This window comes from Anolis sagrei, chromosome X, assembly GCF_037176765.1.
Source record: "Anolis sagrei isolate rAnoSag1 chromosome X, rAnoSag1.mat, whole genome shotgun sequence".
Classification (NCBI taxonomy): domain Eukaryota; kingdom Metazoa; phylum Chordata; class Lepidosauria; order Squamata; family Dactyloidae; genus Anolis; species Anolis sagrei.
The window spans coordinates 27,087,226-27,111,420 of NC_090034.1; the positions used below are offsets into that span (position 1 = coordinate 27,087,226).

A 24,195-nucleotide genomic window follows, 5' to 3' on the forward strand; every position below is an offset into this window, starting at 1 on the left:
CCCTGTTTTTCATACTAATTACGTTTAATTCTGTTTTAATATTTGCATATTTGTATTTTTAATTTGTATTAAAATGCTGTTAGTGTAAGTCTTGTGAAAAGAAAAAGCTGGATATAAATAAACGTAATGATGTGTTGTTGAAGGCTTTCATGGCCGGAATCACTAGGTTTCTGGGCTGTCTGGCCACGTTCCAGAAGCATTCTCTCCTGACATTTCATCTACATCTTTGGCAGGCATCCTTAGAGGTCTTTTTTGAATCTAGGCAAGTGGGGTTTATATATCTGTGGAATGTCCAGAGTGGGAGAATGAACTCTTGTCTGTTTGAGGCGTGAACGTAACCCTAACCCTATATAAACCTCACAACCTCTGAGGATGCCTGCCATAGATATGGGCAAAACGTCAGGAGAGAATGCTTCTGGAACATGGCCAGTCAGTCTGAAAAACTCACAGCAACCGAAACATGATGATGATGTTGGGTCTTGTGAGGCTTCCCATGCCTGACTCTTAAAGACTAAAACATGGAAGGCTTGCATTACATTGATGATGTTTTGCACACAACTATAGATAAGAGGGAATGCAGGTTGTAAAGGCTAAGAAGCTGCTAGAAATAACGAGCGTAATAGGACCAATGTGCTTTAATCATTGAGAAGCCCAACCCTGAATGCTAAGTGTGAATGTCATTGTGTGACAGTTTTGAAGAGTCCTTGTTCAGTACAACTTAGTTAAGCTTTCACTGCAGATAATCTCATTTGCAAAGACCTTTAAGGGTGAAAAGGGAAGCTCCTTTTCTTAATGTTAGAAGTGTTCATTGCATTAAGGTTCCCTAGTGATGAACAAGTAAACCAGCAAATACTGTAAACACTGCAATTTCCAGAGGAATTTTGCAAAGCTAAAATAATTACAGAGGCAATGTTGGCATGTTTTTATATTCAAGAGGCTGGCCATCTTAAGTTAGGGGGAGACCATTTTTCTACAAGGATCTAGAATAATAGAATCATGGAAGAGACCTCATGGGCCATCCAGTCCAACCCCATTCTGCCAAGTAGTAGGAAAATTTCATTCAAAGCACCCCTGACAGATGGCCATCTAGCTTCTGTTTAAAAGCCTCCAAACAAGAAGCCTCCACCACACTCCATGGCAGAGAGTTCCACTACTGAACAGCTCTCAACCTTTGAAAGTTCTTCCTCATGTTCAGATGGAATCTCCTTTCCTGTAGTTTGAAGGCATTGTTCCATATCCTAGTCTCCAGAGCAGCAGAAAACAAGCTTGCTCCCTCCTCCCTATGATTTTCCCTCACATATTTATACATGGCCATCATGTCTCCTCTCAAACGCCTCTTCTGAAGTCTAAATATGCCCAGCTCTTTAAGCTGCTCCTCATAGGGCTTGTTCTCCAGACCCTTGACCATTTGAGTCGCCCTCCTCTGGACACATTCCAGCTTGTCAACGTCTCCCTTCACTTGTGGTGCCCAGAATTGGAGACAGTGTGATTCCAGGTGTGATCTGACTAAGGCAAAATAGAGGGGTAGCATGACTTCCCTAGATCTCGACATTGGACCCCTATTTATGCAGGCCAAAATCCCTCCCTTTTCACATCCCCGGTTATACAATAGACTCCTAAATAGAATTAATTTACTAACAAAACGTCGTGACCAATGTACTATGTTTTCCTACTACCTCCTATGAGACTTGTAATAATAAAAAAACTAAATTGCTTTGATAGAGTTTGATCATCCTAACCTCTCTTTGTTCTGGCTGTTCCCCCTTTTTCTTCCCAAATTCACTTACATTTAACTCATGTTCTTCTCTACAGGCATGCACAATCCCTGGCAGCCCTACAAGCCTACTGTCACTGGCTAGCGCAGTTCTATAGCGAAGTTCATCGACAAAATCCAGCGCAGTTCATCTCACTCGTCTCCACTACTCTGGAAGCAATCACTCCACTGATCAATTCAAAAGTACGTTCAACTAGAAAGAGTGAACAAAGCCTTTGACGGCAAAAATATTACAATCCCCCCCCCCCAAGACTTTTGGCCAGTGACATACATGTAAAAGCCTCCACTTTGTTCATTCCCAGCAGTTTTATCCGTCTCCCTTCCTAGGTACAGGAGAAGTTACTGTTGTCAGCCTGCCACCTCCTTGTTTCCTTAGCCACAACAGTGCGGCCAGTCTTTCTGATTAGCATTCCAGCTGTGCAGAAGACGTTCAACAAGATTACAGATACTTCTGCTCAACGTCTCCCTGACAAGGTAAGGAATGTGAACATCCTGGGTGTTTTGAGGGTTTTTGTTTTTGGTGGAAAAGCAATATATGCTCAATTAGCCATAGTAATCCAGTATACAAATGGACCTACCATGAGTAATTCTACTACATTAGGAACATATGCTTCTATGGTTATATCTGTGAAGAGGAGGAGCATGTAAACCTAAGTCTTTGAAGTCAGGTGTGTCTCACTATACCAGACCTGGGCAAACGTGGGCCCTCCCTCCAGGTGCTTTGGACATCAACTCCCACCATTCCTAATAGTCCCAGGCCCTTTCCTTTTCGCTGAAGCAGCTGAGGGGAAAAAGGAAAGGGCATGAGGCTGTTAGGAATGGTGTGAGTTGGAGTCCAAAACACCTGCGGATGAGGAGGGAAAGGAAAGGGCCCAAGGCTGTTAGAAATTGTGGGAGTTGAAGTCCAAAACACCTGGAGGGAGAGCCCAAGTTTGCCCATGCCTGCACTAAACCATCAGTCCTATAGATGCAGATGTACTAAAACTCCAGTCAGGCCAGCCTCATTGGTCAGGCTGCTTATGATTTAAAGGATTTGAAATTCAATAATACCTGGGAGGCCATAGGTACTACAACCCTGCATTAAGTAATTTTTTTACTCTTGAGGCTAAAAGAAACTTTCAAAGACCTTTGTCTCCTTAGTTCTCATTCAGCCTTGTTTATAAAAAGAAAAGCATCTCCCCAGGCCATGAACATTTCTCTTAGTGATAAATGCCTGGGCAATAAAATGACACCCAGGGCAGGCAGGGGCAACTCCTCCAAATGGCCTTTGACTTATTCATGGGTCATATCAAAATCCCACTCCCAACATATACTCCAAGTCCAGTTATACACGAGTATATAGTTGTCATTCCCTTGGGAGAATTATGGTCTTGGCATAGAGTGCTATCCTTCCTGGCTCTGCTACTTTTACTCTATGACGCAGTGGCTTCAATGAAAGGCACGCTGCTTTTGGTTTGTGCACTTTGCAACTTCACCAGTGTTTTTTAACAGTTTGATAACTAAAATGGAAGACACAAAGTCATTTGAGAACAAATACATTGAATGGGAGTAACCATTTTAGCTCACTGAAGCTTCTGTATTTGTTCCATAATAATCACTATCACTAACCTGGTTTGGAATTGCACTAGATGCATTGCATTTTGGCTGCTGATTAAATGTCTAGTCTACATTAACTGACTTATGTTTGGATGTAACTGAAGCCCAGCCATGTCTGTTAGAATGTAATTTGCTGCAAGCAGAGAGAATATACCATCTGAAGCATGGAGGGGAAAACTGAAGCTTGCCTGAAGTTCTAGCATCAGTCTTCCCATTCTCCTCACTTCATCCTGAAATGGGCGTAGGGGTTGAAGGTAACCTCTACTGGATGAAAGAACTGTAAGAAGTAAGCACTTCAAATTACTCGTACTGACTCGAGTCTCATGTGTCATTGAATCTAATGCACGCCTTTATTTTCCATACCCTGAAATCAGTTTGCTGGCAAATGTAATTCGCAGCGACAAAAAGTGCACTCTTTCTGATTTGGCCAAAAAAAAGGGTGCATTGAGTGGCTGCCTGCTTATTTATTTATTTACAGTATTTATATTCCGCCCTTCTTACTCCGAAGGGGACTCAGGGTGGATCACAGAACACATATACAGCAAACATTCAATGCCAATTATACAATGACAAGACAGACAACAGATAGAGCTTTCTTTGTTCATAAACTTTTCCACTGTAGGCTGACTCAACTTCAAACTGACAACCTTTTGGTTGGCAAGATATACTGCAGTTGCAGCTGGTGATTAACCTGCTGTGCTAAAACCAGCCCTTATCATTTCTTCTTTGAAAACCAAAATGTTAGGACACCAATGCTTTCCGCAAAGAAAAAGAAAACCTTGGGGTGCATCTCTGCTGTAGATTGAATCCACTTTGTGTGCCTTGATTCAATGCTATGGAGTTGTGGGGGTGTAGTTGGGGATCAAGTGGGCTGCCAAAGAATGCTGATGCCTCGCCAAAGTACAAATTCCAGCATTGCACATCATTGAGCCATTGCTAATTAGAAATCATGTCCCTCAAAGTAGTTTCCCCTTTTGCTTTGGCACAGCGCTAAGATTACCATATTATGCAAATCTAATGCGCACCCTAATTTTGGAAAGGTAGTTTAGTCAAAAAAAGGTGAGCATTAGATTCAAGTAAATACAATAAACGCACACCCCAACATGGGTGCTCTTGACCTTCCATCACATGGGTTGCCATGCATTAAGCGACTTTCCGCTTAATGCAAAACAAACCTTTCAGGCTGATTGCTGATCAGTATTTCCATGTCTCAAGAGGGGGAAGCCATCCGTGCACCTTCAGATGAGGTTGGGCTCCAACTCCCATCAGCCCCAGTCAACATGGCTGACGTGAGGGAATCAGGACAGTTGGGATCCAACAACATCAAAGGGCCTCACTTTTCCAAGTTCTGTCTACCCAGAGGAGAAAGAAGCAAAACAAAGCAGCCTGAACTACCTGATCTCCCAGCAGCTTCCAGAGCTGCTTTTTTATATTTTCTTTCCCGGTGCCTTTATGAACATGGGCTTTAGTTTGTTTGGCGTATCTTATCCTCTGCAGGCTCAAATACTCGTATGCAGAGCGCTCTCAAACGTTCTGCTGCTTCCGTGGCCAAACCTTCCCGAGGGTGAACAGCAGTGGGCCATTCGCTCCACTAACCATGCCAGCCTAATAACCGCTCTCACCCGAGATTACCGCAGCTTGAAATCCAGTGCCATCATGCCCCAGAGGAAAATACAGCAGGATGATAGTAAGTTTCCCCAATGTAAGCTTTCAGCCTCTCTCGTGACAGCAAAGCTGTTGTAGCTTTACTGGTAGTGGCAAGATGGGTAATATTGGAAACATGAGGCTCTCTCAGAACTATGGTGGTTGTGGGAGGAATTGGTCTGTTGTCTGGAGCCCGGCGAAAGGGTCAGTATCGCAACTGGACCTAATTGTGACTCTAGTTCCAGCAGTTCATGGGAAATTAATCCTTACTTACCAGCCATGAATAACATTAAAAGCTTGAAAGCCTCTCCCATTGCAGTTTCAAGGAGTAAGAGAATGGGATATGACATATAAGGCTGCTAGATTTTGTTTTGGTTCTCTGAGTACTTAGGATTTTCTAGGGGAAGCTTGTTCCAAGGCTGATCTCCATAAGGAGCAGAGGCTTTTTCTTCTCAAAATTGCAATTCAGTGCAGGAATTGTGTCCTAACTGGCATTTTAGCTACCTCAGAAAACAATGACAATATAGTTATTTATTCATAATGTAGCTGCTTTGGTTAAGTGATTAAGTTTGCCTCTCAGTAGAGTAAAATATTTGAGAAGGTGGCTGATTCAGGAAGCAGGTTTGACAAATTGTGTTTAAATACACTTTTGTTTGGCTAATGGGGATTTTTCCTTTGATGGATAAACAGCACGTTCAAAAGACTCGATTCTCCATACAGCCGGGATGTCTGTTGTAGAGTATTTCAACCAAATGGTATGCTGTTCCAATAAAACAAAGTAGCCATATAATATTAAATCTCTCCTTGTTGTACAGTTGGGGAATTTCAGGCCATTTCATTGAATGCCCACTCTTGGTTTTACAGCTAAGGTGGTTATCCATCAAACACTCAGTGTCTTGGAAGATATTGTGGAGAGCATCTCTGGGGAAGCCACCAAGTCACGCCAGATCTGTTACCAATCTCTGCAAGAGTCTGTCCAAGTCTCCCTCGCACTTTTCCCTGCCTTCATTCATCAGTCAGGTAAAAGAACAAGTCAGCTCTACATCAGAAGTCTAGATTCTTCCAAATTCTTGCCTGTTGTTAGGATTTTTCCCTAGAAGGAGAAGACCCATGAGACAGAAGTGGCTATGCAGGTGCTACTAATGCAGTTCTTTCCATACTGATCCATTGGTGTTGATGTTGCTGCCATGCATGTTGTTAGATTCCCCCAAATAGTTAATAACATTTCATGCTTACCGAAGAATGAGCACGGTTCAGGGTAAATGGAGTTATGACAAGCAGGATCAAAACATATAAAGGGGTAAGACCAGGGTGCATTTTAGCACCAATATTATTTAATCTTTATATCATGACCTGCCTGGAGTAATGAAGGACCCTGTCGCTCATACGCCTAAAGTCCTAAACACATACTGTAACACTTTGTTATATGCTGATGATATGATAATACTATCACATTCACAAGTTGGACTTCATACATTGTCAAGAAGACTCAGCTCCTATTGCCAGGATAACTTTCTGATCATCAACAAATGAAAGTAAAAAATAATGCTGTTTGGAAAAAGACAGCAGAGACACAGATAGCAATTAGATAGTGAAATAATAGAACAAGTAAATAGTTTCCCTTATATGGGAGTAACTTTCTTTGAGACTGGTTCTTGGACTTTACATGATCAAAGGTGCACACTCAGAGCAAAGACGCACTTGAATCTAATACTTAAACTAAAAACACATATCCACCCAGGTACTCAAATCCCAATAATTAAAGTATATAAGGCTAAGTTCTATGCTTTTATGTGCAGTAGAAGTATGGGGTTTAAGTTCCATCTAATAGAACAAACACCATCTCAGCACTTGAGAAGCATACTGGGAGTAGATAAAAGGACCTTAACTGCTTCAGTGAGAACCGAACTTGAAATTTACACAATCCATGCACAGTCTAAGCATAGAACATATAAATTACTGGTGTAAAATTGATGTAATAGAGCCAAATAAACTCCCAAAATTGTGCCTATTAGAACAGATAAAATCCCAACTACAGAACTCTTGGATTATGCAACTGACAATTTGTATAAGAAGTTGCGGTCTTCCTGTCTCCTGTGCTTTTAGAGACAAAGTAAAAAAGCGAAGAGGGTAAATCTTAATAAGGATTCAGTCTATCTGCCTATCCTTCAAATGCCTAGGCTGTGAATTGCCTATAACAGAGTAACACTTGATTTCCCTCACCAATCAGGAATCTTTATTGCTGGATACCTTTAATTGAGTTTCATTGAGCTGGGGATTCACCTGCTGAGTTTCCTCAAATATGGTTATATGTGTTTTCAGTGGCTTACAGACGACATTTATACCTTAGAAGTCAAACATATTGGATAACTGGCCACAGATCCAACATAAGACCGCAGCCCCCTTACCCCTTACTCACAATCAGAGTAATCTCCCATTAAATTTGCTGGAACAGACTTCTGAATAAGCTCATGATTGTAACCCTAAATATGCTTGCCAGCCCAAAGTTCCTGTTTACTTTGAGTATTTTTATGCATATGTTTATGTAATTATGTTTATAACATTAGTTTAGGGCCATGTGTGAAACAATTCCTCACTTGATTGTCTTGCATTGCCACAGTGGGCCACTAGAGTTCAATATATATAAACTTTTGTGAAAAAGTTCTTTGTTTGTTGTATTGCCCCATACTCCTTCCTTGCTCCTGGCACCTGCTGGGAAAGGAAAAGGAAAATGAAGAAAGCTGTATTACTAACTGTGAAAGATGGCAGGGGAAGGGTGTTTAAATTGTAAGTCCCAACATCACATAGAAAAAGCAGTTTCTGTCTGCAAAGGGCAGCTTGCCAAAAACCTTGGGGTGTTTTAATGCTTTATTTTCTGTCTGCTCCATTTTCCTGATTCCAGACGTGACAGATGAAATGCTGAGTTTTTTCCTCACCCTGTTTCAAGGGCTGAGGGTGCAGATGGGTGTCCCTTTCACGGAGCAGGTCATACAGACATTCCTCAACATGTTCACCAGGTAACCTGCACTTTCTCTTATCTGTTACATTCTTGATGTGGCCTGGAATTGCCTTCTGACTTGGACTAGACCATTCATGGACAAACTTCACCCCTCCAGATGTTTTGGACTTCCACAATTACTAACAGCCTATGGGCTGTTAGAAATTGTGGTAGTTGAAGTCCAAAACACCTGAAGGGAGAGCCCAAGTTTTCCCAGGCCTGGACTAGACACACAGAATTCCCTATCAATTCTCTGCTTTTGTTGTTATGTTAATTTGTTTTTGCCTTTATAAAGGCACTCTTAAAGGTTCCTGATTTTGTGCCTTGTGTCTTAGAGAACAACTGGCAGAAAGCATCCTCCATGACGGCAGTACTGGCTGCCGTGTGGTGGAGAAATTCCTGAAGATCCTTCAGGTGGTGGTGCAAGAGCCCGGCCAAGTGTTCAAACCTTTCCTACCCAACATCATCTCACTCTGCATGGAGCAAGTGTACCCAATTGTTGCTGAGGTGAGTCCGTTCTCAGTTTGAATGAAACTCAATTGTCTGTAAATGGAGCAGAAGAGACCAGCCTCTGTAAGGCTTCTGTCACAACTGGCAGCTTTCTTCATGAGAAATTTTAAGGCAAATAAGGAGAAGCTTTATAAGGCCAAGGGCTAAAAATTCATTTTTAGAGAATTCCTTGTTCAGAGTTGGGGTCATAAACATTAGCAACAGTAAAAGTTTTCTGAACACCAGCAAAGCATTTATACAAATTTGTCATCAATAACGTTCAGTGTTTCCAGTGGTCTCTGGAGAAAATACTTCAGCTATACTTCAGCCGTACATCAGCCTGTTTAGCAAACCTGGCAAATGCTGATTTATTATCAGTACATGTTGTATTTTTATACCTATTTTATGTATTCATATACCCAGGGCCACAAAAAATGTCTTAGGCAAAAGTGGGTCACAGTGAAAAAAGTTTAAGAAGCTCTGCTCCGGATGATCTGTTGGAACAGAAGACCTCTCTTTATTTATTTATTTATTTATTTATTTATTTATTATTTTACACTTGCGGGGCCCTGAAGGCCACACAAACAACTCAGGGCTTCAGGTAGCTCACAGTCTCCATTCCTGAATTAAATTCATGATCATGTTCTACTGAGCAGCACTGATTTGGGGTTAATGAAAGGCACTTTATACCTGGGGTGGCTCCTTGACCTGTGAGGCCAGTGGCAGGAAGGAAGGAGGCACAGTAGACACTTGCATCTTCAGCTGAATGCACTCCACCAACCTTTGACTGCAGCTTCTTTATTTGTCTTCTGTTTGACCCCTTCATACATACCAAAAGGATTTTAATATATAAATTACAAGGCATTTCATCCCTACTCAGTTAATCATCCTGCTTATTTAGATTGATAATACATAAAAAGAGATTTGGTTAAAAACCCTGAACAAGTAAACTTTCTCAAACCTTCCTGAAAATAAATGTACCATAAACTAGGCATTTAAGAATACTACTTTTTTATTTTGAATCCAGGGTTGGAGTCATTACGTTTTGACCAGCTCCATCCAGAATTGCTTCCGTTTCTATATTTCCAACGTCAGAGCCCTAAAGTGTCAGAAATGTCTACTAATTGTTGTTCTGTAGCAATAAGCCTGCAGATTCTTCTCTCCAAATAAACCATCTTGCCTTCAAATGGCAGTGTGTGCCTTTTACATATAGCGAGGGGATTGCCTCTCCTTTTGACAACCGACCTGTGCCTGTGTTGAAGATGAGATTCCTTTGCGTAACAAGTTTGTTGAAACCCTGTGCCTTTTCTTCCTCCCCAAGCGCCCGTCTCCTGATGTGAAGGCAGAGCTCTTTGAGTTGCTTTTCCGGGTCCTTCACCACAACTGGCGCTACTTCTTCAAGTCCAGCATCTTAGCCAGTGTCCAAAGAGGGACAGCTGATGAGCAGATGGAGAACCAAGCGCAGTTCAGTGCCATTATGCAGGTATCCAAAGAGGGCTGTGGAAAGCTTTGGAGGTCCGTTTTCTAGTTCAGAGATTTCTATAATACAAATCTCTGAATTACTCAACAGCACTAGACCCCCTCCAAAGCATTATGAAAGAAAATGGAAGCCTCTGAAATGTTTTGGAGATATTACTAAAAAATTGTTGTTTTGGAGAGTTTCAAATTGTGGGGTTTTTTTTCAGTTTGACATGCTCTATAATTGTCTGAGGTGGGAGGGGGCAAGGGAGCTGATGTGATTGACAATGGCAGCTGCATGTTGTTTTCCTTATCAGCCAGTCATAAGGGGCCATAAGTTTTTTTTAATTATTTGTAAAATCTTCTTAAAATTCCTGATAATCAGTGGATAACCAAAACGTTCTGAAACCTGGCAGGCTTAAAGTCATAAATGTTGCCTATAAGTGTGTCACTCCTTTCCACCTGCTACTAAGGAGGCTGTCCAGGTCCTGAACCGGTGCTTGGCCGCTGTGACGGTCTGGATGAGGGCGAACAAATTGAAATTGAATCCAGACAAGACAGAGGTACTCCTGGTCAGTCGCAAGGCCGAACAGGGCATAGGGTTACAGCCTGTGTTGGATGGGGCCACACTCCCCCTGAAGACGCAGGTTCGCAGCTTGGGTGTGACCCTGGACTCATCGCTGAGCCTGGAACCCCAGGTTTCGGCGGTGACCAGGGGAGCATTTGCACAGCTAAAGCTTGTGCGCCAGCTGCGCCCGTACCTTGGGAAGTCTGACTTGGCCACGGTAGTCCACGCTCTAGTTACATCCCGTTTAGAGTACTGCAACGCTCTCTACGTGGGGTTGCCTTTGAAGACAGCTCGGAAGCTCCAACTAGTCCAACGCTCGGCAGCCATGATTTTAACAGGAGCGGAGCGCAGGGAGCATACAACCCCCCTGTTGCGCCAACTCCACTGGCTACCAATCTGCTACCGGGCTGAATTCAAAGTGCTGGCGTTGGCCTTTAAAGCCCTAAACGGTTCCGGCCCATGCTACCTATCCGACCGCATCTCTGCCTATGAACCCACTTTGAGATCTTCCGGGGAGACCCTGCTCTCGTTCCCGCCTGCTTCTCAAGTTCGGCTGGCGGGGACGAGAGATAGGGCCTTCTCGGTGGTGGCTCCTCAGCTGTGGAACGCCCTTCCTACGGACATTAGACTAGCACCATTTCTAATGGTATTCCGCAAAAAAGTGAAGACCTGGCTGTTTGAGCAGGCATTCCAATAATTAGTGCAATGATTGGTTAATGAACACTGGAATGGAACAATGGATGACGAATCTGGAACATGTTTTTGATGACGAGACGACAGTGAATGGGTATTGTAGTAACTGTTTATTAATTGTGTAATGTGTTAGGTTGTTAACTGTTTCTATACTGTAGCACTGAATTTTTGCTGTTCGTATTTGTTGTGAACCGCTGTGAGTCGCCTTCGGGCTGAGAACAGCGGTATATAAGTAAGGTAAATAAATAAGTTTCATCCTGATAGCCATAAAAATGACAGAAATTTTCCCCCTTGTCAGTAATGGAACAAATCTTAACGAAACGATTACGAAGCTTCAAAGATTCAGATTCTGAATTTGAATGGGACCCCTCCGAATCTTTACAAAATGAAATGAATGTCATCCAAATTACTAAATGACTTTACTAATCAGATTTCAGCTGCTTCGTACATCTCTAATACTGGATTAAAGGGACCCTGCTTAGATTCAGAACTCCTAGAATCATTGAGTTGGAAGAGACCCTGCGGGCCATCCAGTGCAACCCCATTATGCCAAGAAGCAGGAAAATCACATTCAAAGCACACACACACCCCCTACAGATGGCCATCCAGCCTCTGCTTAAAAGCCTACAAAGGAGGAGCCTCCACCACAGTCCAGGGCAGAGAGTTCCACTGCTGAACAGCTCTCCTTACAAGCTTGCTCCCTCCTCCTTATTACTTCCCCTCACCTGTTTATCCATGGCCCTCATTATCTCTCCTCTCAGCCTTCTCTTCTGCAGGCTAAACATGCCGAGCTTTTTAAGCCACTTCTCATAGGGCTTGTTCTCCAGACTCTTGGATCATTTTTTCACCCTCCTCTGGACACATTCCAGCTTAGAGTCAACATCTCCCTTAAACTGTGGCGCCCAGAACTGGACACAGTGTGATTCCAGGTGTTGTCTGACCAAGGCAGAACAGAGGGGTTGCATGACTTCCCTGTATCTAGCTACTAGACTCCTATTGTTGCAGGCCATTTAGGATTTCACCTGATAGATATCTTCTTCAGATGTGTTGCAAATTAGATGCTGTAACCTAAGAGATACAGTCATCCATAGCTATAGTTTCAGTTATTTTTCTATCCAAAAATATAAAATAAGGAGAAGAAATTACTTTTGGCTTGTAGGCTGGGGTGTCTGAGCCTGCATTGAAACAGCAGACAGGCAACTAGCAACCTTCAAAGTTCTTATGAGGGAAAGTTAGAAGTCAAACAATAGCAACAACATCCAACCAACTTTTTTACAAATGCATCTTTGACTCCATATTTGGAGAAAGGCGGGTTATAAAATAAATAACTAAATTTGCAAAGCTCCTCCCAGCTGATCCAAGCAAATAGGTTTTGGGAGGAAGTGTTATATTTTATCCCTGCTGAGATGTGCAGGATGTAAAACCTTTCATTCTCCCATTGGCTATGACACAATGGAGATAAAGGCTTGGACTTCTTGCAACTTAGCTGCGTTGCAGAAAAACCCCAGTTTTAGTCCTCAGTAAACAAACATAACATCCCAAATTACACAAGGAAAGACTTCCAAGACTTCTATCTCACGCAGATTCCCAGTGGCAAATACATAAAAGATGGGAAAGGATCTATAATATGCACTGCATATTAAATACAGACTTAAAAGTCAAGGCCTCTTGAAGCCTTCCCAAATGGAACTGGGTATTTCAACCTGATAAGCAAATAGGCAAATGCAAGATAATAATATGATGGAAGTGACTTGTGTTTCTGGTACACAATGAAGCTTGCTTCCTAAATATTTTATTGAAGACTAGCAAGGTGTTCTTAGGAAATCACTTCTTGACCCAGTGATGTGCCTTTTAGCAATGCTGGAAGACACGACTAGCTTGCATCATGTTTTGGAGGAGATATTTCCTTTCAACGCTGCTGTTTTGTCCTGTCAGCCTGTCAATGTTGAGGTTTTGATTTGGGGAGTGCTTTCCCTCTATCAGCCAATGGGAGATTCCTGTAACCCTTTTTCACTCCCCCCCCCCCCCCCCCAGAGCAAGAGGCAAAAAACCTTCATTAATCTGTAAGCAAAATATTGCTAAATAAGTGAACTCCCAGCAATCATTTTTTGCAGCCGAGTGCTTCTGGCCTTTGGCATACCCACCTGGGTCAAGGTCTTCAGAAAAGACGCTTCTGTTTAATGTTCTCTGGATGTTCTCGTTGGCACAGGCTACCTGTATCCAGCCAGAGGTCAGAGTCCAGCCTCTTGCATTTGGCCATTCCCTGATTCTTGTCATCTGAACAGAATAGAGAGGAGTTCCCTGGCCCCATTTCCCTCTTTCCTTGGAACAGGGTCCTTGAATCCCATGCATTCCCTTGCAGTTATTCCTCAGGAGGCTGGTCTCCCCCTTGCTAATCTCTGTCCAAAGAAGTGGGATTTTCCACCAATAAAAATAGCCGTTTGTAAGAATCACTGCTAATGGCTGTTCAAAAGGATTGTTCCTTCTCCTAACTTGCTTAAAGGACTGCATTTTTATGCTGTGGTGAAATTCGCTTGATTCTTAAGGTTTTTTCCACTCCAGCCCAATTTGTCTAATGCAGAGCTTGACTTCAGGTTGCAATGGCAATGCTTCTAACTCTTCTTGGAAAGGTGCATACTAAATAAACACCATGCATTTTATAGCATCTGAGTGCACTCAGAAAGCAAAGGAGACTTCATGTGCATAACATGCCAGAGTCCTGAATGTGGGGAATCTAGGCTTAGAGCATCTCCAAAAGATGTTACTCTTGAAGGGAAAGATGATAAATGGTCAGAAAAAATCATTCTGAACTCTAATCCTTCTGCAATTTTTGTCAACAAAAAGTTGGTTGTAGTCTTAAAATGTTACAAGATTCTCATTAAACAGAAAGGAAAGCTTTACTTTTCAAAGCCTTGCTCCTCAAGAGTTAGGGAGGACCTTGGTTTTCCAAAACATTTTACTTTTCTGTCATTCTCTGGCCTGTTGTTCCTCTTGGCATTTTTGGTTGCTACCCTGGAGGCCCCTGGTGGTGCAGCGGGTTAGACCGCTGAGCTGTTGAACTTGCTTACCAAAAAGTTGCTGGTTCAAATTCGGGAAGTGGAGTGAGCTCCTGCTGTTAGTCTCAGCTTCTGCCAACCTAGCAGTTCGAAAACATGCAAATGTGAGTAGATCAATAGGTACCGCTTCTGCAAGAAGGTAACAGCACTCCATGCAGTCATGCCGGCCACATTACCTTGGAGGCATCTATGGACAACAGCAGCTCTTTGACTTAGAAATGGAAATGAGCACCACCCCCCAGAGTCGGACACGACTAGACTTAATGTCAGGGGAAACCTACTGAGTCCTTGCTTCCAAACTTCTCCAGACTTGCTTAGACCATGCTCTTGTATATAATTGTGTTACAAGAGGATGAAATGTAAGCAACAGAAACTGACTTAAACACAGTGGGAAGAGAAAATCATCCCTCAAGAGGTAGTTGGCATGTCCTACCCAACCCACTGTGTGTTTCAGTCAAGAGATAAAAGCAGGATACAACAACAACAATAATAATAATAATAATAATAATAATAATATACCCTATACCCTGCTATTTTACAAATACCGTTTTAAAGACTTCTAAGTGCACGGTTTGGTTTGTTAGTGGACATAACAGAGGTTTCACCAACTGAGATGAGACCAAGCAAGAAAAGTCTGAAATACAGCAATTGAACAGGAATTCCACTTCTCTGTGTTTTCTCTTTTTTTCCCCTCAAAAAGTGCCATATTTGCAGCTACCTAGGTGTCCTTCCAGACAGGCCCTGTATCCCAGGATTTCATCCTAGGTATTCTTTTTATCCCAGATTATCTAGCAGTGGGGACTCATATAATCCAGTTTAAAACAGAAAACCTGGGATCAGATCCTGGGATCTAGGGCCTGTCTGGAATGGCCCTAAGGCTTAAGGTACCTGAGTAAGGAGAGGTTCTTGGTTGAGTGTGATTAATCCTGTTGCTCTGTCTCCCTACATTGGGGAAGGCATTCCTCCGCTTACAACCATATCTTCCTGAAAAACTTTTCTGTTTCCTAGGCGTTTGGCCAGTCCTTCCTGCAGCCAGACATACATTTGTTTAAGCAGAACTTGTTCTACCTGGAGACTTTGAACACAAAACAGAAACTGTACCACAAGGTGAGTGTGATGATCCTTGCCCTTGACAAAATAATAATGATGGTGGTGGGGGTAGTGAGTGGGTGGGAAGAAGAGAAATCACTGTTTTCTGCCTATGTAGAACACTCTACTCACAAAACTACTTGCAGCTCTTGTTATATGGTGAACAACAGGTGATTTGCAGAGGATTAAATGTATTGAATGCCATGTCTAAGACCTACAAAAACATGCACAGTTCCCTTTTCAGTCTGCCATAATTCATTATTAGATCATGAGCTGGCCAATTTCACATTTCCAATTGTATAGCCACTTTGCCATATGAATATGCTTTTACAATCTTGGCCATGCTTGGTAGAGTCATATTAAAACAGGTGTGGGCAAACTCAGGCCTGGAGATTCCTTTCTCAGGCCCTCTCTCTCACACCGTCCTGCACTTCTTTCTTTCCTTCCTCCTTCCTTCCTTTTCTTACTTCCCTCTTATACTTCCTTCTTTGCTTCCAAGCTAAGCTTCTTTCTCATGCAGATAAAAAGCTTTGCTCTCACACTAAACTTACACGGGAGCTTCACACAGGAGCTTTTTACACACAGCAGCCTTCACAGGGGAGCTTTACACACAAGGCTTTCAACCTGAGGTTTCTCTCACTGAAGCCTTCTTACACAGTGAGGCCTACTAACTGAGGCCTACCTCATACTGAGGCCTGCTGACACTAAGGTTTACCTCACACTGAGGCACACTAAGCTACAGACACACCTATGTATATTGAACAGCAGTCATTGCATCAATTTAACCCTTTCAGATCTTGACTCACATTTTTGTAATTAAAAATACCTAGTTAATTTTTAATATTTCTCACAATTCAGAACATAGATTTGTTATAATTATTAAGATTCTGGAGAAATATCCTTAGATTATATTCCCTCACCCCTCCTCGTGACTTCCTATAGAAAGTACAGTCCTACTGCCACCTTCATAGCCACTATAGAATCCATATATCCCACACAAAGATGGATTACAAGCTATTAGGAACATCATTCTGCAGTATTGCATTGGGATAATGAGACTGATGATAGACTCCTAGCCCCTCAACTTCCCTGGGATTTTTAATTTTTTTTTTTTTTGCAGAAATAACCATATGGACAAGAGCAAGGAGCTTTCCTAGCTGCTCCCTCAAAGAACTGCTTAATTAAGATTGCAGGTGGCATACTCTCACACTTGCTCGTAATTCAAATTTCAGCTCGCATGTCAAAGCAAAAAAAGGACGAGTGACGGCTTGTATCTCAAAAAATGTATACATTGGTTCACTTGTAAGTCAAAATTTCAGTGTAGTATCTTCAACATTTTCCTTGTCTTTCCCTGCAGAAGATCTTCCGGACGGCCATGCTCTTTCAGTTTGTGAATGTGCTGCTTCAGGTGCTGGTCCATAAATCGCACGACCTCCTGCAAGAGGAGATTGGGATTGCCATCTACAACATGGCTTCTGTGGACTTCGATAGCTTCTATTCAGTGTTTCTCCCAGAATTCTTAGCCAGCTGTGACGGCGTAGACGCCAACCAGAAAAGTGTTCTTGGAAGGAACTTCAAAATGGACAGGGTATGGAAGTTGTCCTGTGGTTGGCATAGCTATGGGGAAGCTGTTGGGCACACCTTAAATATTTTGCTCTTTCCTTATAAAAGCCATGGTAACATTTCAGGGTTTCTTCTCAAATGTGCAAATGCAGGGCACATCTTCTCCATAGAACGCAGTTTGAGACCACCTTAACTGTCATGGCTCAGTGCTGTGGTATTGTGGGAATTGTAGGGTTTTTTTAAAAAATAATCTTTAGGCTTCTCTGCCAAAAGTGCTGGTGCCTTGCCAAATTCCAGGATTCTGTAGCATTTAGCCATTGCAGTTAAAATGGTATTGAGATTGCATTAATTCTACAGTGTGGATCAGGAATGGTCAAACTTGGTCCTTCCAGGTGTTTTGGACTCCAACTCCCACAATTCCTAACAGCTTCAGGTCCCTTCCTTTTCCCCCTCAGCCGCTTAAGTGGAAAAGGAAAGGGAAAAGGAAAGAGCCTGAGGTTGTTGAGGATTGTGGGAGTTGGAGTCCAAAATATCTGCAGCTGGGGGGGGGGAATGAAAAGGTCTGAGGCTGTTAGGAATTGTGGGAGTTGGTGTCCAAAACACCTGGAGGGCCCATGCCTGGTGCAGATGTGTAATGCTAGCTTGTATTTGGTCCCTAGTGTAGCAGATCTTTTAGATGAACAACTGTGAAGCACCGGCTCTCATAGGCTTTGTCTGCAGGTGTTGAATCCATTGTTGCTCAAACTCACATGTGTCAAACACAAGGCCCACGAGCCAGATCTCTCCCGCCATGTCATTCTGTGTCTCCCTCCTCCAGATGCTGGATTACAACTCCCATCTTTCTCATCATTAGACATCAGCATGACTCATGCTGATGGGAATCATGATGCAGTAACATCTGGAAGGCTGGAGTTTTTTCTGTTTAGTCAGGAGAGTAGGGTTTAAATGGAGACTCAAGGCTTGTGGATACAATGTCTGACTTCAACCTTTGCCCAGCCTCAGAGCCACAAGTGCTGTTGGGTTGCAGTTCCCATTATCCCCAATCTGTATGGCGAATAACACTGTGTAACTCGATTTTGGTTCCTGCGTTATCAATGTCATTTCCTAATTGATTCTATCATAAAATATATTAAACTGCCAGCACTTTGTTTCTGCAGGAGGGACACCCTGCTATAGTACATTTTGCAATAGTTTTTCCATTATTATTATTATTGTTGTTGTTATTATTATTGTTATTTTAGTGCTTACACCTCAAGGGGCCAAGTTTTCCCATACCTGCTTAAGATGACATTATTTATTTATTTATTTATTTATTTATTTTAATTTCTTACACCTCGGGCCAAGCTATTAGGAATTGTGGTTCAAAACACCTGGAGGGGGGGGGGGGGCGAAGCGTGCCCATGCCTGCTCTAACCCCTTGCATTGGGTGATCTCCCTTCCTTCTCTAGGACCTGCCGTCCTTTACACAGAACGTGCACAGGCTGGTCAACGACCTACGCTACTACAGGCTCTGCAATGACAGCTTGCCTCCTGGGACTGTGAAGCTATAGTTGGCGGCGCTGGACTCAGTTTGAATCGCTGTGAAGAGCCAACCAACCCCTTTCCCTTGCGTTGCCACCACCTCTGCTCCCCAATGCTGTCTATCTCCAGTTGGGAGCTGGAGTGCCGCCCCCCTCCCCACATTCCCCTCCCGGCTCATCCCTTGCAGCCGAGTTGGCAGCTTTGTGACCTTCGGGGTGTCTTAAGGCCAACCGCAGGCCCTTCCGCACGCTGGGTGTTTTGTTCGTCTTAATGCTGAAATGGCATCCAGTTGTTGCGTCTGCAGGTTTTCTGTGACAACAAACCAGTCTTGTGCATCAATCATGAGGCAGAAACGCCAAAGACGACTTCAAGATGTTTCCACCTCATCATCATTCCGCCTGCCTTTCTTTTTTCCCTTACTTTGCCATTGAGGAGACAACCCCCCCCCCACCACCACCACCATCATCCCCTTTGTTTTTAACTTGCCTTGAAGTCTCCCTGCTCGTGGTGAGGATGGAGGGAGAGACCCACAGACTGACTTTTTTTAAAAAGAGAGGAATTTTTTTTGTTTTTCTCATCATTCCATTGTGATACTAAAATGTGCTTAATGGAAATAAAGAACATGTGCTTTCTTTGTTTTAAAATAGAATTGGGTCCTGTTTTAGCTACCTTGGAGGCATTTTGGAAAGCACCGGGAAAGCCTAAGTATTGCACAGACTCTCGAAACAACGCTTGATATGACTTTCAGTTTTTACACTGATATATTGGTATTTCTTTCATGATACACATTCTCCACTTCTTTCACCATTGTGTCCTCCCTACTGGCACTTCTCTCAGCTTTGCCTTCAAAAATTATATGAAGTAATAATATAACAATATAGTTTATTTGTATTCCGCCCTATCTCCCCAAGGGGCTCACGGCGGATTACAGTACACATACATACAAACATTAAATGACATTATACAATTAACAAAAACAGACAGTACATAAACACAGGTAAAGGCTTCCCATCTTTTTCCATCTCCAGCATCTGGAGGCTGTGCTCAACTCCAGCCACAGGAGGTTTTGTCTCTCCATCTTCTGTGCTGAGGAGCATTGTTGTCCTTAGACACACCTTTTACTACCTCCCCACTAAAGCAGTACCTATTTATCTACTCACATTGCTTCTTTTCAAACTGCTAGGTGAGCAGAAGCTGGGATGATGGTAGGGACCTCACCCCAACATGGGCTTGAACTGTCAACCTTTCGATCAGCAAGATTTTCTGCAGCTGGCACTTTAATCCACTGTGCTAAAGCCCGGCCAGTATATTTAGCAGAGGCAAGTATTGGCTTAGGTATCAACCAATCTTCAGTGCTGAATGTGAATATATGAACCAAGATAGGACTCTGTTCTGGGCCCACGATCTGCCCAGTGAATCATCATCATCATCATCATCATCATCATCTTTATTTATACCCTGCCACCATCTCCCCAAGGGGGACTCGGGGTGGCTAACATGAGGCCAAGCCCAACAATTACAACAGATCAAAAATACAGCAAATAATGAACATCAAATAAAATATACACAAAACAAGTTAATGCAAAGTCAAAGTCAAACGGGAAACAAAATGTCTCACTACCATCACTAAAAAAATTATGATTTGTCATTTGGGAGTTGTAGTTGCTGGGATTTATAGTTCACCTATAATCAGAGAGCATTCCGAACTCCACCAATGATGGGATTGAACCAAACCTGGCTCACAGGACTCCCCTGATCAACAGAAAACACTAGAAGGGTTTGGTGGGCATTGACCTTGAGTTTTGGAGATGTAGTTCACCTACATCTAGAGAACACTGTGGACTCAAACAATGATGGATCTGGACCAAACTTGGCACAAATACTCAATATGCCCAAATATAAACACAGATGGAGTTTAGGGAAAATAGACCTTGACATTTGGGAGTTGTAGTTACTGGGATTTATAGTTCACCTACAATCAAGAGCATTCTGAACCCCACCAACAATGGAATTGGGCCAAACATCCCACAGAGCCCCCATGACCAACAGAAAATACTATGTTTTCTGGTGGTCTTTGGTGACCCTTCTGACACCCCCCTGTTGACCCCCCCCCCCCCAGGTCAGGTTGAGAAATGCTGCCTTAAGGCCATCCAGTCCAACTCCCTTCACAAGGGCAAGAAAACATAATCAAGGCTCTCCTGACAAACGGCTATCCAGCCATTCACGCACACACATATATGTATATGACAGATGGAGTATCAAAGATTTGAAAGGGACCCCTAAAGAAGGACAATATGTTGCATGTTCCAGAGTAGGCAAACCAGGCAATCTCCACATCAACACTGACAAACAGCAAGAAATACTGTTTACCCACAAGCATAAAGACATTACATATATTAGAAACCAACACTTTCTCATTACTTTATTTTCCAGATCACCAGACTGGGCCACAGCAACGTGTGGCAGGGGACCGCTAGTAAAATAATAAAAATCGTGCAGAGCGGGCTGGGCCAAATTGCAAGTGATAGAACTCTGGGTGAGATGGATGAATAGGGTAGTGTGCCTGGTGGGAGATTTCAGATGGGACAAGCAATGGGGTGAATTTCACTAAAGGATGAGATAAAGTGCATCGAAGGGCATTTTATACTGAGTTGGTCATGTTGTGGGGATTTGTTATTCATTCCTCAAAGGCACACCGCAACAGCCAGATTTTTAGGCTCTTCCTGAAGGCTGCCAGGGTGGGCGCTTGCCTAATCTCTCCAGGTAGCGAGTTCCAAAGTCAAGAGGCCACCACAGAGAAGGCCTTCTCCTTCGTCCCCACAAGTCATGCTTGCCATGGAGGAGGAAGCAGGAGGAGGGCCTCCCTAGAAGATCAAAGGGGTCATGCAGGTTCGTAGAAGGAAATACGGTCACAAAGGTAGGCAGGTCCCAAACTGTTCAGGGCTTTGTAGGTAATAACCTGCACCTTGAATTGGGCCCAGAAAATAAACGGTAGCCAGTGGAGCTCCTTAAACAGGGGGGTAGACTGCTCCCTGTAATTCGCTCTGGTTTGCAGTCTGGCTGCTGATCGTTGGAACAATTGAAGTTTCCAGGCCGTCTTCAAGGGCAGCCCCAAGTAGAGTGTGTTGCAATAGTCCAATCTAGAGGTAACTAAGGTGTGGACCACCGTGGTCAAATCTACTTCACAAGGTGCGGTTGCAGCTGGCGCACGAGTTTAATTGTGCAAAGTTGTGCAACTATTTGATCCTTGCCAATCTTTCCATGAACAAGGGCTACCAAAAAGGCACCAGATTTCATCTTAATGGAAACTAAGCAGGGTGTTATGTTTAAGAGGAAAGGTAATGGCAAACCTGTTCTGAATGTTCCTTACCTTAAAAAAAACCCCTATGAAGTTCATGCGATCGCTAGAAGTCAATAGGCATTGTCAAGATGTCTTAACAATCGCTGAGAGATTGAAAACTAACATCATTTCTCTTCCTGCACAATACACATAGGGAAAATGATGTAGGTCAGACATGGGCCAACTTTGGCCCTCCAGGTGTTTTGGATTCCAGCTCCCACAATTCCTAACAGCCTACTGGCTCCCAATCTCCTGCTTTCTGGATGTACGACTGTTAGGAATTGTGAGTTGAAGTCCAAAACACCTGGAGGGCCAAAGTTGGCCATACCTGATGCAAACGATGTGATTTGGCAGATCTCTTCCCCCTAATTTTGTGGTTTGAGTCTGCTGTTCTTGTTTGAATTCTCTGCATGTCCCGGTCCAGGCACACAGGGTCAACAGCCTTGCAAATAGGCCCGCCATGGTCATAACATGTTTACCCAGAGCAAAAGTTTTTTGCCCAGAGCATATTTTCTTTGTTAGGGTCGATACAGATCAAGGGCATGGTTTTGGGGAGGTACGCAAATCAAGACGTGAGAACAGGTATCTCCAACTTGAGGTCCCATGATGATTTAGACTGCCAACTCCACTACGGTCATGTCGGTTGGGGGATGATGGGAACCGTACATCCAGAAAGTAGCAGATTGGGAGAGCTGGTAAAAGTTAATCTTGTTTGCTGAGTCAGCTTAAAATACTACCGTATTTCCTAATTGTAAGATGCCATTAATTGTAAGACACACCCTTATTTGGTGCCGCCACCACCAAGAATACATCAGGTAGAACCATCAGTAGTTGTAAGAGATGTTTATATGTAGAAAAAAGTGTGGGCCCTTCCACACAGCCCTATATTCCAGAATATCAAGGCAAAAAATCCCACATTATCTGAGTGTGGACTCAGATAACCCAGTTCAAAGCAGATATTGTGATATTTCCTGCCTTGATATTTTGGGATGTAGGGCTGTGTGGAAACACCCTGTGTCTTAGAATAGAATCAAGACAGTACGATGTTATTCAGGTAGTCTTCCATGTGTATTGTTGACGACTTTCATGGCCAGAATCGCTGGCCCCATCCACACAGCTGAATAAAATCCACATTGAACTGGATTATACGGCAGTGTGGACTCAGATAATCCAATTCAAAGCAAATATTGTGGGTTGTTTGATATTTATTTATTTATTTATTTATTTATTTATTATTTAAACTTATATGCCGCCACTCCCCTGGGGCTCGGAGCGGCTTACAAGAATAGCTAAAATCTAACAAAATTTAAAAGCAATTTAAAACAATTTAAAAACAACACTATCAAACATTAAAAGCCTGTCGAAACAGGTATGTCTTACATGCCCTGCGGAAAGCTGGTAAGTCCCGCAAGGCACGGACTTCAGGTGGCAGAGCATTCCAGACTGATGGTGCCACTGCTGTGAAGGCTCTGCGTCTGGTTGCTGTTAGACGCAAGGTCTTGACACTGGGGACTTCCAATAGATCTTGGTCCTCGGAACGGAGGGATCTCTGGGGTTGGTAGGGGGTGAGGCGGTCCCTCAGATACATCGGCCCCAGACCATGCAAGACCTTAAAGGTGACTACCATCACTTTGAAAGTGATCCGGTGCTCAATTGGTAACCAATGCAGCTGTAGTAAGATTGGTGTTATGTGGCATCTCATCGGAATTCCCTCAAGAAACCGAGCAGCTGCATTTTGTACCAACTTGAGCTTCCGGATCACCGACAGAGGAAGGCCAATGTAGAGGCCGTTACAGTAGTCCAGTCTTGAGATGACCGTGGCCTGGATCACTGTAGCTAGGTCTTCCCTGGACAGGTAGGGGGCCAGCCGTCTAGCCTGCCGCAGGTGAAAGAAGGCGGTTCTGCTAACGGCGGAGACCTGGGCCTCCATCGTCAGCAGAGGGGCCAAAAGGACTCCCAGACGCTTTACTAATGATGACGGCCGTAGTGCCTCGCCATCCAGGGTAGGCAGCTGGATGTCCCCACTGCCCGGTCGACCCGTCTTTGCTGGATTCTGGTTTCTTCAGCAGGGGAGAGACCCGGTCGCCATAGGGTCTCCGTCTTTGCTGGATTCACCCTCAACCTGCTGGCACGCAACCATCCAGTAATGGCTTTGAGGCACTGATGGAAACACTCGGGTACAGAGTCCAGTCGGCCTTCCATCTTCAGCACTAGCTGAGTGTCATCGGCGTACTGATAACACTCAAGCCCAAAACCTCGAACCAGCTGAGCAAGTGGTCGCATATAGATGTTAAATAACAGAGGGGAGAGAATGGCCCCCTGAGGAACCCCACAAGATAGAGGGGACCTCTCAAAGACCAGGCCTCCCCTCTCCACTCGCTGTCCGCTGTTGTGAAGAAAGGAGGA

At 43.5% G+C, this 24,195-nt stretch overlaps 1 protein-coding gene across 2 annotated transcripts in view; it reads left to right on the forward strand.

Moving 5' to 3' along the window:
• Positions 1–19,098, forward strand: part of XPO6 (exportin 6) — a 58,468-nt gene extending 39,370 nt beyond the window's left edge. For both annotated transcript variants that reach the window (XM_060786241.2, XM_060786242.2), the window contains exons 15-24: positions 1,813–1,957; positions 2,102–2,248; positions 4,868–5,057; positions 5,879–6,034; positions 7,917–8,031; positions 8,348–8,519; positions 9,823–9,984; positions 15,285–15,383; positions 16,723–16,953; positions 18,377–19,098. In XM_060786241.2, coding sequence (XP_060642224.2) covers positions 1,813–1,957; positions 2,102–2,248; positions 4,868–5,057; positions 5,879–6,034; positions 7,917–8,031; positions 8,348–8,519; positions 9,823–9,984; positions 15,285–15,383; positions 16,723–16,953; positions 18,377–18,478 — 1,519 coding nt within the window. In that variant the 3' untranslated portion in view covers positions 18,479–19,098. The remainder of the gene's footprint in view (positions 1–1,812; positions 1,958–2,101; positions 2,249–4,867; positions 5,058–5,878; positions 6,035–7,916; positions 8,032–8,347; positions 8,520–9,822; positions 9,985–15,284; positions 15,384–16,722; positions 16,954–18,376) is intronic.
• The last annotated feature ends 5,097 nt before the right edge of the window (positions 19,099–24,195 follow it).